This window comes from Anopheles ziemanni, chromosome 2, assembly GCF_943734765.1.
Source record: "Anopheles ziemanni chromosome 2, idAnoZiCoDA_A2_x.2, whole genome shotgun sequence".
NCBI lineage: Eukaryota > Metazoa > Arthropoda > Insecta > Diptera > Culicidae > Anopheles > Anopheles ziemanni.
The window spans coordinates 45,269,836-45,283,393 of NC_080705.1; the positions used below are offsets into that span (position 1 = coordinate 45,269,836).

The window sequence follows — 13,558 nt, forward strand, 5'->3', positions numbered from 1 at the left end:
TTTGTTTTGATGCAGCCCTTTAAAGAACAGATGTGCCTTCAACTCGTAATAATGGTATTTTAAAAGTCATTATGGTAGTTATTTGCCAGTAGTACTAGTTTCTGGCTGTGGGAAGCTAACATGTGCATGTTGTGGCTATGTGCGGCTTTAGCATATAAAAGAGTTTAATGATTTCTGCATGGCAGTACCAGGTAGCTTACAGAATGGAGCAGTATTTCCGCAGCTTGATAATAGTTGTAGCAATCATCACGGGGGTGTCAGAAGTTCACTCATCACTATTAACATCAGAAGTATTTTCTCTAATACGCGATGTAATTGATCGAATATTGCAAGATTCTTCTCAACCTCATGATATTCTTTGCGTGGAGTGCTCTGGAAATGTGTTTGACGATGCCATAGTTCGTTTACAGGTGGCGCGACCATATTTAGTTTTTACACATGAAAAAAACATATCTCTTGCTGTGAAGTTCCATGACAATTTCTCTGGAAAAAAACGCGAAAATTCAATGGTGATTCAAGTTTGCTTGCAAGGTTTGCAGGTAAGTGAAACAAAAATTCGTCAATTGTCACACAATACTGCATTTGCTCTTTTCTTACTTATTACAGTGCGGTTGGGGTCAGATGTTACTCTTCCAAAACCCCAATAAGTATGCAATTTTCGTTCAGCTGTTTCATGGTGTAGCACACACTCAGATAATTCAGTTGGCAAATGAGTTGGTAAACTATGGTATACTAAAGGTTTTGCAATTCGTTGCCTCCCCAGTTGATGACGGCCAAGCTAGTATCTACATATCAAGCTCCATAACACGTCAGTGGAATCATGTGGGTAACAATAGTAATGCGGTGGATATTTTATTTGGCAAGCGTTTAACCAGCTTTAAAGGGTACATGTACGAAGTAGGTTATGTTCCCATCATGGTGAACACGTACATGAAGAACAAGGAATTTCACAGCCTAGACATAGAGTTTTTTAAAATAATACTCCGCCGCCAGGGTGCACGTTTTCGATTCCATCCCGAAAACCTACTTCAACCACTGATATCAAAGTTAATTACTGGTCAAATTGATGTACTCCTTAACCCGGTGGAAATGAATGGCAATTACTTTGAGAAGGCATACTGGAACAACAATCGGCAATTTTGCGTAGTATTGCCGCGGCGTTACGAAAGAATGCACTTGCAGCTTCTTCTGACACCGTTCAAATGGCATATTTGGTTGGTGATCGTTTTGATTTTGTTAGCAGTACAGCTTAGCAATTTGCTATGTCCTCGCTATATTCCGCGCTTGTTGATTCTAAGATGTTTTTTTGGAGGTGGCAGCCCGGAACATACTCTTCCACTGGTTAGCAGGCTGACGGTTTGTGCGATATGCGTGCTTATTTTTCTGCTCAGCGAAACATACCAGGCGATACTGTTGTCACTGATGTCAGCAGATCCCTTCGAGAAAAATCCGGAAACCATTGAGGAGTTCATCGCTCTCAATCAAACTATAATTTTGTTGAAAAATGAGTTCATTCAATTCCCTAAAATCTTACAAAAATTGATTGCCTCTAGAGAGATCATTTATATAGATACGCTTTTGCACAATGCGACCGTGTTAAATTGCGATACAGCATATTATATGAATAGTAACTTGGCTTACGTACATCTAGCTTCAAAACTCGATTTGGTTGTGCTCAAACCGCCCATATATTGGAAACTACATTGGATTGCCTTCAGCTGGATGAGTCCGGCTGCGAGGGAGTTTCAACGGTACATGCATATTTTGTTCGATGTTGGCGTTTATCAGAAGGTACATCAAAGTTGGTTTCCAAAGAGGATATACAAAAAACGAGACCAAACATTCAACGATCTTATTGTCTTGACGGAGGATCTAGTGCCAGTTTGGGAGCTCCTGGGAACTGGTTTATTCATTGCATTTTTAGCGTTTCTTGCTGAGTGGATAACTTATGCTGTAACTATCTTTGCTTATAAGAAATAAACAACTTACTAATAGTACATATTACAAATAAAGTCAGGCATCTCAGAGATACGTCAAGCTTTCTGCTACCATCGTGGTAGTAGTTTTCGCAGTGAAAAATATAGAACGAAGAAAAGTTATTCTTCGTGTGAAATTCAGAGTATTCTGCATTTAATTTATTCAAAATAATATTATTTAATAAATACTTGATTGTCAACCGTATTTGCTGTTAAAAAAATAATTATGGCAATCAAACGGAAAAGCGTGTGTTAGGGTGTGTGACTGTTCAAATATCAACCGCTTGTAGCATTAATGTATACTGTTTTTAAAACACTTACTCACACGGTACATAATCTGAGAATGAATTAAGTTTTGGAACCAGACTAGATTTATTATCAGATATCACAATGCTATTGCTTTGATGAATCTAACCTAGGCTATCAACATCGTAAGTCGGCCGAAGCCGTTTTTTACGTACACTGTACCTCTAGATTCCCCAAGAAATCGTTCGTATTATTCTTAGTGGAACAAACCGACCCTCTCCATTGTTGTATCATCACTTTTCTCCTCAACACTTTTGTTGGATGAAAAATCATTTCAAATGAAAAACGATCTTTTCAAAAAAAAACTGCTGCCAAACAATAGACCAAATGCGTGGGCGGGTTCGGAGTAGGTGTGGCATGATGCCAAGCGGTTGGTTTCGAATGAAAAGTGCAAAAAGGAAACGGGGGTAACTTTTCGCTCCTGTCTAACCGTGGTTTGATTCGTAGTGAGAATAGTCACTACGGCAGGTTCAGACGACCTCAGATGGCTCTCGAAGCGTTGAAGGGAGGTTGATAAATTGAAATTGACAAATTTATTTCCATAGGGCGTTCACGTGAGCGCGGTCTGGCAGAACACGCTATTTTTCTGTGCACCTTCTAGGCGACTGAAAGAGCACATTCATCCAGAATCGACGGAATTTTAGGTTATTCAATATCTGCCACTAAGAAGTAATAAAAGAATATGTGTGGTTTTCTTTTTATTTGACAACTTGGTGTATTTCTAGAAAATGCCACCAAATACGCGTTGTAAGGATTTCTACGAGGTTGATTAAGCACAGTTTCAGAGATGTTTTTACGTATTGCTGTAATGTTGAGTTTGTTAACTTTCTCCCATGATAAATGAAAATTCTTGTAATGCCTACCTTGCACCAATAAATCTGATAATGACACCAGGTGCACATTACAATTGCAATCGATTTTAGTAGAACATACCATTAGGCACATCTTTTTAAATTTGTTTAATATTTTGTTTAATATTTTGTAGAATCAGCTACGACGAAAAGTTTAATGGAGTTGACTTCAAATCATTAAATGCCAAATGGATTGAACTCGCAAGGAGTTTGTTATGTTATTAGATTAGAATTACCCTGTAATACCCAAAACGGAAAGGCTTCTCAAGATGTTCCGTGAGATCAGATCAGATGATGTAGATTAAAACTGCACTTTAAAAAGAGCATCCTTGTAACATACATACGTATATACATCCAGCTGCTTTGCGTTTCAAAGCGTTGAATATAGTATTTAAACGTTTCATGTAGTCTATACTGTTAAGTATTGTACATTAAGAAATTATGCCTTGTAAAATTCTATTTAATTTTGCTTAAACTGTTGGAAAACTACAGCACATAAGCAAATAAATAAATAATAAATTTAATTTTATAACACGTAATTTTTCCACAGTACAATAGCATGGGCAAAGGAAAGATTCGTTTTCAACGAGTTTCATTCGATATAGTAAGTTTTCGAGTGTCTGCGGAAACAATTTACATTTCTAACATAATTGTCTACATATTGTTGAACGAGTCGCTAAACCAACAGAAGGCTGATCAAATTCGACATTGTCTAGTTTTTCTACATCATTTACCTGTTAAATTGAGTGAATCTCTACGTGATAACTTAAATCTGTTCATACGAGAAAACTGCTGAGACAGCAAATCTGAATGGTAAAGCATGCCAGCCGTTTGGCAAACGAGAAATTTCATGATGAAAATGTGAACACCCTAAACAAGTGAAACCATATCAAGCGTCGAATGAAAGCAGTCTATTTTGATGCTGCTGCGAACGGCGAAACGAAAAACTGCAAAGGAAAATTCCTATCTTGCAACTAAAAAGAAATGTATGACAAATGTGAACGTTCTTTTGTCGATGCAAACCATACTGGCGTTCAATGAGCACTATCTCGATTTCACAAATAGTATTTTTACATAAGTTACTTCAACACCAATTGCCAGTAGTGGCAAAATATCTTCTTATCAATGTAAGACTAAGATACCATGCCCTATTTCGTTTGATGGAAAAATGTTATTTTAACACCATAAGCATTGAAATACACAAATAAAAATCACACAAAATTGAATCACGTTTGGTTTACTAAAAATATGCACTTGTGGTGAAGTAGATTGTATCGTGTAGACTATATGTTTGATTGCACAAAACTTAATTCTACAAACAATGTGAAATTTCGAAAAGAGCTAAAGTCGCCTTGAAAGAATGTAGAAACAATCTATACATAAACTTATATTTTACGATATGAGAGAAAACGATTTATGCATATGGACGTTGTATCAAACAAAACCATGTCCAAGAGGTTCTTTCACCCTTTAAAAACACGTAGAAAAGAAACAAGCTTGCAGAAACACGATCACACGAAGGATTTATTCGGGTTCCAAATTATTTGGAAACTGTTCAAAATATCTAAAAGTACTCGATAATCATACTCACATCACAAACACATAAAGTGTTTGGTGCTGCACATAAGTGCAGAAAAATATTCTGATGGAAAAGAAGAAATCGTTCATATTCAATTGAATTAATGGAAATAACATTGATTATGAATCGATTTGTTGAATTTATTATATAAACTATTTTCAGCTTGATATCGAATAATACATTTTATAAATGATGATGATCTTGCAAGGACTCAATTCTACACTTCTTTCTTTTTAATAAACTGGGTAGAAAAATGTTCTATCATAAATAACCCTTCATCACTTCAGCTTTCACACTCAATTGTCTGCTTGATGATATTATACAATTTCAAACAGTATTACGACGCAGGCGAGAAATGACGAGCTATAGGCTTGCCAGAAAGTACACATCTGTTTTCATGTCCTTTTTTATATACTTGTATGAGCAATCTTTCAGAATAAATTCGAAGTCGAAAAACTCCCAACTAGAACAACGGCTTGAGGATTTGAACGAGGAACCAGTCAGGGTAAGAACATGGCAAATTTTAATTCTGCTGTTGACAATCGTCCCTTAACATAAAAGCCACTCCAAAGGCAGATGAGCGCGTACAAGAATAACAATGATACTTTTCTATAGAAAGGATACAATCGCCAGAAGCGGGGAGAACAATCGGTTGCTCTGATTTGAACTGGCACAACAAAATGATTATTTGGATGACTGAAATTTGGGCCATGGAAGAATGATGATCCAATTTCCTTTTTTCTTGATATCTGTTTCAGGGTCTGTTGGTGATGGCTGTTCAGATTGATAACGAATGAAATATGGCTAATTATAAGGCTTAGCACTGATATACTATTGTTAGATTAACGTATTATTTGCCGTTGTGTCAACTAGGTTAAGTAAAAATAAGAACCATTAATCTTCATGACTACTTATCTTTAAATATTATCGAATAAGATTCAAACGGTGATTCAAACGGTCATGATGTCGCCATGGCTTAGTTTCTCAGGTTGTCATACCTGGTGGTCTTTTAAACATTATTTCCTACTTGCTATTGTATTTCTGCATCAACAGAAAACATTGCTACAATTTTTTATAATTCATTATTTGCTATTCGAACGATGCAACTCCCATTCAGCAATGCTTGCTCACCCGTCTTTCAATGTTATATTTAGAATACCTTGAAGGCTTATTTTCCATTAACTGCGTAGCCAGACTAGTACCTAGCAGCGTACATGGCAACTTGAGAATGATGAACATATTAATTTTAATGCATAGCACTTTGTTGATAACATTTTCGCATATTGAAAAAAAGCATGGCGGCGCTAGTGGTCAAAAGAATTCAACGTCTGCCTAGCCTTTACATTTCGACACAAAGAGTTACTACATTATTTATTAAGAACGAAAGCATAGCTGACGTTAACCCTTTGGTTCGAAATCAGCTATTGAAGATTCCCTCATTGCTGAATGTAAAAATAAAAATATACTCGAAATGGACTCAACAAATAAAAACAAACGAAAATTTTGCAAAAGGGTAGTCTAAGCAGTAGGTGAAATAATGTGGAAAGACATATCAACTTTAAATCATAAAATCTCATGGCTCCTAAGAAATATTCAAGACATCTAGGAATATTATGGTTTATATTTTAGTGCAAAAAATCATTAATCCATTTTATGTAGTTTTGGTCCAAAACAAAACATTAAAAAAAATAATTTCTGTTCTAAACGGTGACAATAACGGTCAAGAAATGTCTACCTTCATAACGTTGGGTAAATTACCTCGGTTTCATTATGTATTCAAATTGTTGTATTAGCCTTTCACTACACAGCGTTAATCTTCGACAACTATTACATATTATTTAAATTCTATTCAGTGCATCAATGTTCATAGCGACTAGAGAAAAACAGTTATATAGACCCCTTACATGTGTCTTCTCCGATTAACTGAAGGTAAAAGCAACTATTTTTCAACTACGTGCTCATTCTTATCCTCGTGACAAGCGCCTCTCACTTGCAACACATGTACCATTGGAAGTAATTTGTAACTATGATTTTGGGTTTATTCTCAAATTAGGTCAAGCTAACGTAGTAGAAGTCCAATCTGATAATTATCTTACAGTTACCACAATAGAACTTCCATTAACTCCGATATCTCTTGTTGATTGCCCTTGATCCATTATCAGAGACTTATTAAGACTTATAACTTAATAAATTTCATCATGAATAAACTCAGCATTGTTCCTACAAGTCAAAGATTCAAGATATGGTTTGTCTTAATTTCCAATACTAAAGATGGTCATCTTTTAGCGGTAAAGTTGCAACTTCAAACATATGTTTACTTTAGCGTCTAGCGTGAATAAACAATTTACCAATATATAGTATCAAGCCAAAACCTATGCTACACAACGACGATAAGAATCAAAAGGTTTTACATAAAGGTAACATAAATAACTAAGTGTAGTGTGATAGTACGTAGTTTACTTTTGACGGGTAAAGCTTCCTAAATATCATCCTGAATCTGGATGGGACATTGGAATAACATATATAAAGAAGCAAGGATAAAGTAGAAGATCAAAGAAACTGACACTGTTCTGGGTTGATACCAATCGTTGCCCTAAGGGTGAAAACTTTTATAGTGGTCTTATAGTTATCGGATGTGGTTTTGGTACAATGACCAACAAATCACTCTAAGGTGGTAGCTCTTTGCAAAAGCCCTTTAAAATGTGAGTTTTAAATAAAGTTGACGGTTTAATAAGGCTTCTGTATAGAATGTAGTTTCTACTCCCGTTGAAGTAATTCCATTATCTTGACTGATCAGACCGACTACTTACGATTGTATCATTCGGTTTTTAAGAGTAAAGTTAAGTTAATAAAGGTTTACCAGTTGCTAAGAACCAAATGCAAACTGTCTCGAAAATCATCAATTGTGTTGTGTAAGAATGTTTAGTTTTTGTTTCTATGGCGCAAATCTTGGTAGTTCTATTACCAAAAGTCCAACAAATGAATCAGATTGTCGTGATCTCATCGTTTTGTTCGTTTCAATTGATGAGCTCACTGCTGGCATTAATGAACATACGTCACATTCTTAGCTGGATGACGAATTCGGAAAATGATCTCCACGAAACATTTCTCGAAATACACTGCGCCCGAAAATGATAGCCTCATCTAGTTTTTTCTGTGCAGGGCGAATCTTCTTCTTCTTGTTGGTCATGCCTGCCCGTTAAGGGCTTACGAGACTTGTTTCCCTGTTGTACGTGGATAGTCAGTCCTCTCGTACAGGGGAGGGTCCGCTCTCGGTTGGGATTCGAACTCACGCCGTCGAGGTTGTTGTTGTTTAAACGTTTTATAGAAACTTTGAGCCATTGGTGGCCTCTTTCGTTTCTATACGCCGTCGAGGTGGTGAGCCCCGGCGCTCATGGGTCGATTTTCTAACCGGCGCTACCGCTCGGCTGTCGCGGACCCCCATCAGGTGCAGGGCGAATACCGAGCATATAATTTTTTCCAAAAAATTCACAAATATTTGTAAGTATAAATAGATTACTTACACATACAATACACAATGATAGCCTCACTTAGGATTTTGATTAAATTATCAACAAAAATAGCATAAATGGATTCAAAACTCATGATTTAGTAATCCGTGGGTTTTCCATTACGATTTATTGCTTGGAAAATTCTTGATGTCATGCTCTCCGATAATTTTTCTAACGTGTATACTGATAAGGAACGCCAAGCATTTCGGATAGCAAATTTAAGCTCTAATATGGTCTCGTAATGTCTCCCATCTTCATAAATCTCTTGAACTAGCCTTCCACAAATATTTTCTATTGCATTAAGGTCTGGGGAAACGGCTGGCTAAGACATTGTTTTGATACCCGACCGCGCAAGGTGAGTTCTTGTTGTCTTGCTTGCGTGCACGGCAGCATTGTCTTGCTGAAAAATGAGTTGTTGAGTGTTATTAGTTTCCAGATAAGGCTTCAAACGATGGCACAGGATGTCAATAAACATATCGCTGTTCATACGTGTTGGTATAATTGCCAATTCACTTCTACTAAGAACACTGAACGCAGCCCAAATTATGACGGAATCACCTTCAAAATTGCAACGATAGAAAAATGGTGCTATCGTCTCAAATTTCGCCAGTAATGGATGTAACCATCCGATCCATCAATATTAAACTTTTTTTCATCAATATAATCCACCTAACATAATTTAAAAATTTAAAATCTTAACAAGCCTGCAAACGGACAACTTACGTTTCTCCACACATTCTTCCATGTCATATGTTCTGTAGGAAACTCCAATCTAGCGACTTTTTGGTGAAGTTTGAGAGCAGAAACTTTCTCCATGGACTCTCTTATAATATCAGAACATGAGTTCAAAGCTCACAACACAGCATTTTTGTGTACATTCAACCAGAAATCGTTTTGTCCTACGGCAACCTTTGGTTGAATTGAAAACAACTTAAAAAATCTTCCGATTAACACGCGAGGAAAGATTTTGTAGACGACCAAGAGACTTCTGATGCCTATATTAACTGGTATCTTTTACTTAATCATTAATGACGTTTGTGGATCTATTCCAGCCTCCAATCTCACGATTCGACTTGCCATTAAAGCGATAAGCATCAATTTGACTTTTTTCTCGTTCCTATAATTGTTTTCCGCTTCCAATGTTCAAATTAAGTTACAAATTAAAAGAAAAGAACTTATAAATTACTTTTCGCAACTAGTGACGTGGCTAGGAACTGGGTTTCTTTGTAAATGTGAATGATTTTTGAAGGGAGGCTATCATTATGGGACACTCCATTTTTTAAATTTTTGACTAAAAATGTTAAAATAATTTTTTTCTGATTAATTAGAACTGAAACACTTTTGATTTAGATTAGGAAATATGTTTCTGTCGTTTGTTTTACCTTGCAATAATTTAAAATAGCATATGAATGAAAAACCTCTGTTAGGCTATCATTTTGGAACGCAGTGTATATATATATTTTATCTTTCAAATTCGACTATTCATTTTCTTCGCATAGCTTTATTTTCTTTATCCTCTATTCAACCACTTAGGTCATGATCTATAACAAGACTGCTTGTTCAATCGTTCTCGTTTCAACTTCTACTTTTCCATACTTTTTCAATACATAAATCCATCCCGGTTCAGTAGTAGGCCATAGCTCTTCCAATTTTCGTTGCTAACTACCTTGCAAAAGATTCCAAAATACGTTCGAATTCGACGTTTCGTTGCATCGCAATCATTTCATCACTCATTATTCATTTCGATCAATTCGTTCGATTATTATCATTCTAACTAACTCGGCTTCAACTGATGTTATAAAACCGTTACAACTGTGATGTAACTTTCTATTCACGATTGTTAAACAAATGTATCTGATTTCATGTAAGCATTTGATAAGAACATTGCTTATGTAGGCTGAATAACGTTAAATAATAGTTTGTCAGCAGTTTGAGATAAGGAGGCTTCTTGTTGCCAGCAGATGGGTACTTGAACATGGTTCAAGTGGGATAATAAATGCTTTCCAGTGATACGATAAGCGACTTTTGACCACCTGGTTTACAAAGTTACTTGAAACTCTTCAAGATTGGAAACAAATGAGTATAAAAGCACTTGCACCAATGCTAAGAATGGCATCAGTTGAATCAATACCAATCAAAGTGCAACCATGAAAATTGCAGTGATCGTAATTGCCTGTTTGGTGGCTACAGCGGCCAGCGCTCCGGCTGCTCGTTCGCTTCAGGACGATTTGGACGACTTCGTCGCACTTCTTCCTTTGGATGATCTGCTGAGCTTGGCACTTCGCTACCTGATGACCGACAAGGAAGTTCAAAGCGCCTTGCTCTATCTTCAAGGAGATGAATTTGCGAAGGTATGGGATCAGTTCTTTACCCTGACGGAGGTGCGTGACCTTCTGAACTACCTCGAGGATGCCGGTGTTCCAGCGTACGAATCGCTGAATGTTGTTGCCGAATTCCTCGGACTGACTCCGTTGAAGCCTGGTGTGAAAAGATGTAAGTATCGTAGAAACCAATCAAACGTGACATGTTTACATATGCATGTATGTATGTATATTTATTTTGATGTCCCTTGCAGTGCGAACTGGAGGATTGAATGGACTGCTTGATGAAGCCCTTGCACTGCTGCCACACGAGGAACTAGAGGCCTTGTTCGAAGAGAAGATGCAGACCAGCCCAGAGTTCAAGGCTCTTTTTGAGAAACTTCAGAGCTTTGAATACAAGCAACTGGTCGACTTATTTGAGGTAACTAGCATAAAAGGACCCTAATAAAACCCACTATTCAAATACTATCCATATTGGATTACAGAACTCTGTAGAGGTTCAAGCATTGGTGCAGAAGCTTCGAGACCATGGCATCGATGTGGATCGCATCGTAGAGTTGGTCAAGGCCTTTTTTGGATGGAAATGAACAATAACCCAACAGCCGAATGAAAATCGAGAATAACATAAATAAAGCATTCAAGCTCTAAAAAAACTACTGTGTGTTTGGAAATCAATACTAAACATTTACGTAAAAACTTTCACAGATTTATCATCAGCAAAACTGCTAGAAGACGAATGCAATGTTTTACTGCAATGACATAAAATATGACACTTCTACTAAAAAAATGCGTATTTTGTTGCACATTAACATTGGTTAAGTATCGAAATATGGTACTGACTTCTGAATGAAATATTGCATTCGTTTTCTAGCAGCGTATCACTTTTGATGTTAAAACAATCCGTGCATTTAATTTATGATATGAAAGCTAAGCATAATCTTCTGCTGTTCTTTTTAATTTGTGGTTGTTTGAAAAAGTTCTTAAGAAAAACCAAATTCATCTGCTTCCTGGTTGTTGAAGATTTTCTCTTACATCTTTTGTTTATCACGGGCCCACATAACAGGGGAGTATTGTTATGTTTGATTAATGAAAGCAGTTAGTCTAAGACGGACGAAAAACGACCATTGTCAACTGAGAAGCGTTAATGATGCAGTATCCCGTAGGGCCAGGAATCATCGGAACTTGGGTGTGACGAGACGCAGCTGGTAAATCGAAAACAGAACAATTGCAGACAGTATTATTTGGCCAAATCCATGGGATTAGCAGGAGAGCTCTTGTGTATTGCACATAAGATGCTATGAAATATATTTTACTTAAGATCGGATTTGATTTATTTTGCTGTTGGTTCCATAGTATCGCAAATTATTCAAAACAAAGTAGTATCGCAAAATATCGCAAATTATTTCTTATCTTCCGGTAGATTTCAATGAGATCAGATAGTGTCTGTTTCATACACTTTATCTTTGGTACTATTTATAGTAGCTTTGTAACAACTAAGACATTTTCATGGTTATGCTCTACTGTGTGATTTGCTGGCTCACCTTGGAAAACATTATTTTTATTTTCAAGTTTCCTTCTTCTTGTCCTAACGACCGTCTTGGTCATGCTTGCTCCGTTAAGGGCTTACGAGACTTTTTACGTGGATAGTCAGTCCTCTCGTACAGGGGAGGTGTCCGGTATCGGTTGGAATTCGAACACACACCGTCGAAGTGGTGACCTCCAACGCTTATGTTCCGATTTTTTAATCGGCGATACCGCTCCGCTGTCGCGGAAACCCGATTTTACTGTTGGTTGTATTTTCTAGTTTACTGTCCGTTTTTGAAATAATTCATTTACCTTCTGAACAGTTTGTAAAAAAATGCATATCGTGGTATTATCGTTTGTATGATCTTTTATCGTTTTGCTCAGGATGGATCAAGCGGGTATTACAAAACATTGTCTTCTTATCGTTTTTAACATAAAAATCCTCCGATGACATGAAAACTTTAAGTCCATCGTAATCCTCTGCCCGTACACCAAAACATAGTAGAAATACATAATTAAACATCTTATCAGAACATTCTTCCACTATGCGCTCTACAATTATTATTTGTAATGTATGGTAATTTTTCCTGGGTAACCTATTTGGTAAAATGTGAATAAAAAGCCTTGGAAAATTTCAATTTCTCACAAAAGAAACAGGTTTTGGAACTGAAACTTTGTATGTTAATTATAAATGTTAAAAATGAGCCGTTCAAATAATTAAATAGTGTTCCAGTAACAAATGCTATGGTATGAAAAAGGATTTTGTTGGTGGTTGGTACGAAAAAGGGTTTCAACTAAGCAATGGAACTACCAACCGCGTTATGTGAAAGATACTCGGGGTCCACACTGCAGCGCGACGTCCCGTTTCAAAAGTAACATTATAATTTTCATATTGTAAATAATAGACCAATATTTGGTTCAAAATGTAAGTTTTGATTTGTGTAATTTTGAAATATGATGTTTTATTCTTATTTAAATCGAGGTACAAAATGAAATTTTTAACTTTACATGATTGACTTTAAACACCTTGCATACCACAGCATACAAAACTCTTCAACACAAACATAGCTGTATGATACGCAGACCTACCTAAGGAAGTACATCGTAGACTTGCTAAAGATATTCGAGGAATCGCTTTGACTTTAAGCGCAAAGCCAACGCGTGTTGAACAATGGGGAGAGAGTTTAATGAACCATGAACGAATTCGCCTCACGCTGGGTTGCCAGTGTTGTCTTTCTTAATGTAATAGACAAAGTCACTTTTACCACCTCTGATGGTTGACTTCCGAAGATATTTACCATGCCATCTTAAAGCGTATGACTCCCCGATTCAAGTAGGGAGCCAGGGCGATCTGCAGCACAAGGCTGCAATTCATGAGCCTCTGTCAGGAATAATTTTCTTCCGTTTTTAGCACTTCACTCGCAAATCTGGTTTTCTTTAACGTTATTGCCAGTTCCTTACTTGTATGCTTATGATGCGGTGCTGATGT

The 13,558-nt window shown here is 36.7% G+C and overlaps 2 protein-coding genes across 2 annotated transcripts; both read left to right on the top strand.

Moving 5' to 3' along the window:
• The first annotated feature begins 203 nt into the window (after positions 1-203).
• Positions 204-1,980, top strand: LOC131293653 (uncharacterized). The gene is made up of 2 exons (XM_058321728.1): positions 204-539; positions 607-1,980. The coding sequence occupies exons 1-2, from the start codon at positions 204-206 to the stop codon at positions 1,978-1,980; spliced, it is 1,710 nt and encodes a 569-aa protein (XP_058177711.1).
• Positions 1,981-10,371: 8,391 nt separating this feature from the next.
• LOC131282590 (protein G12-like) lies at positions 10,372-11,132 on the top strand. The gene is made up of 3 exons (XM_058312095.1): positions 10,372-10,717; positions 10,800-10,966; positions 11,031-11,132. The coding sequence occupies exons 1-3, from the start codon at positions 10,372-10,374 to the stop codon at positions 11,130-11,132; spliced, it is 615 nt and encodes a 204-aa protein (XP_058168078.1).
• The last annotated feature ends 2,426 nt before the right edge of the window (positions 11,133-13,558 follow it).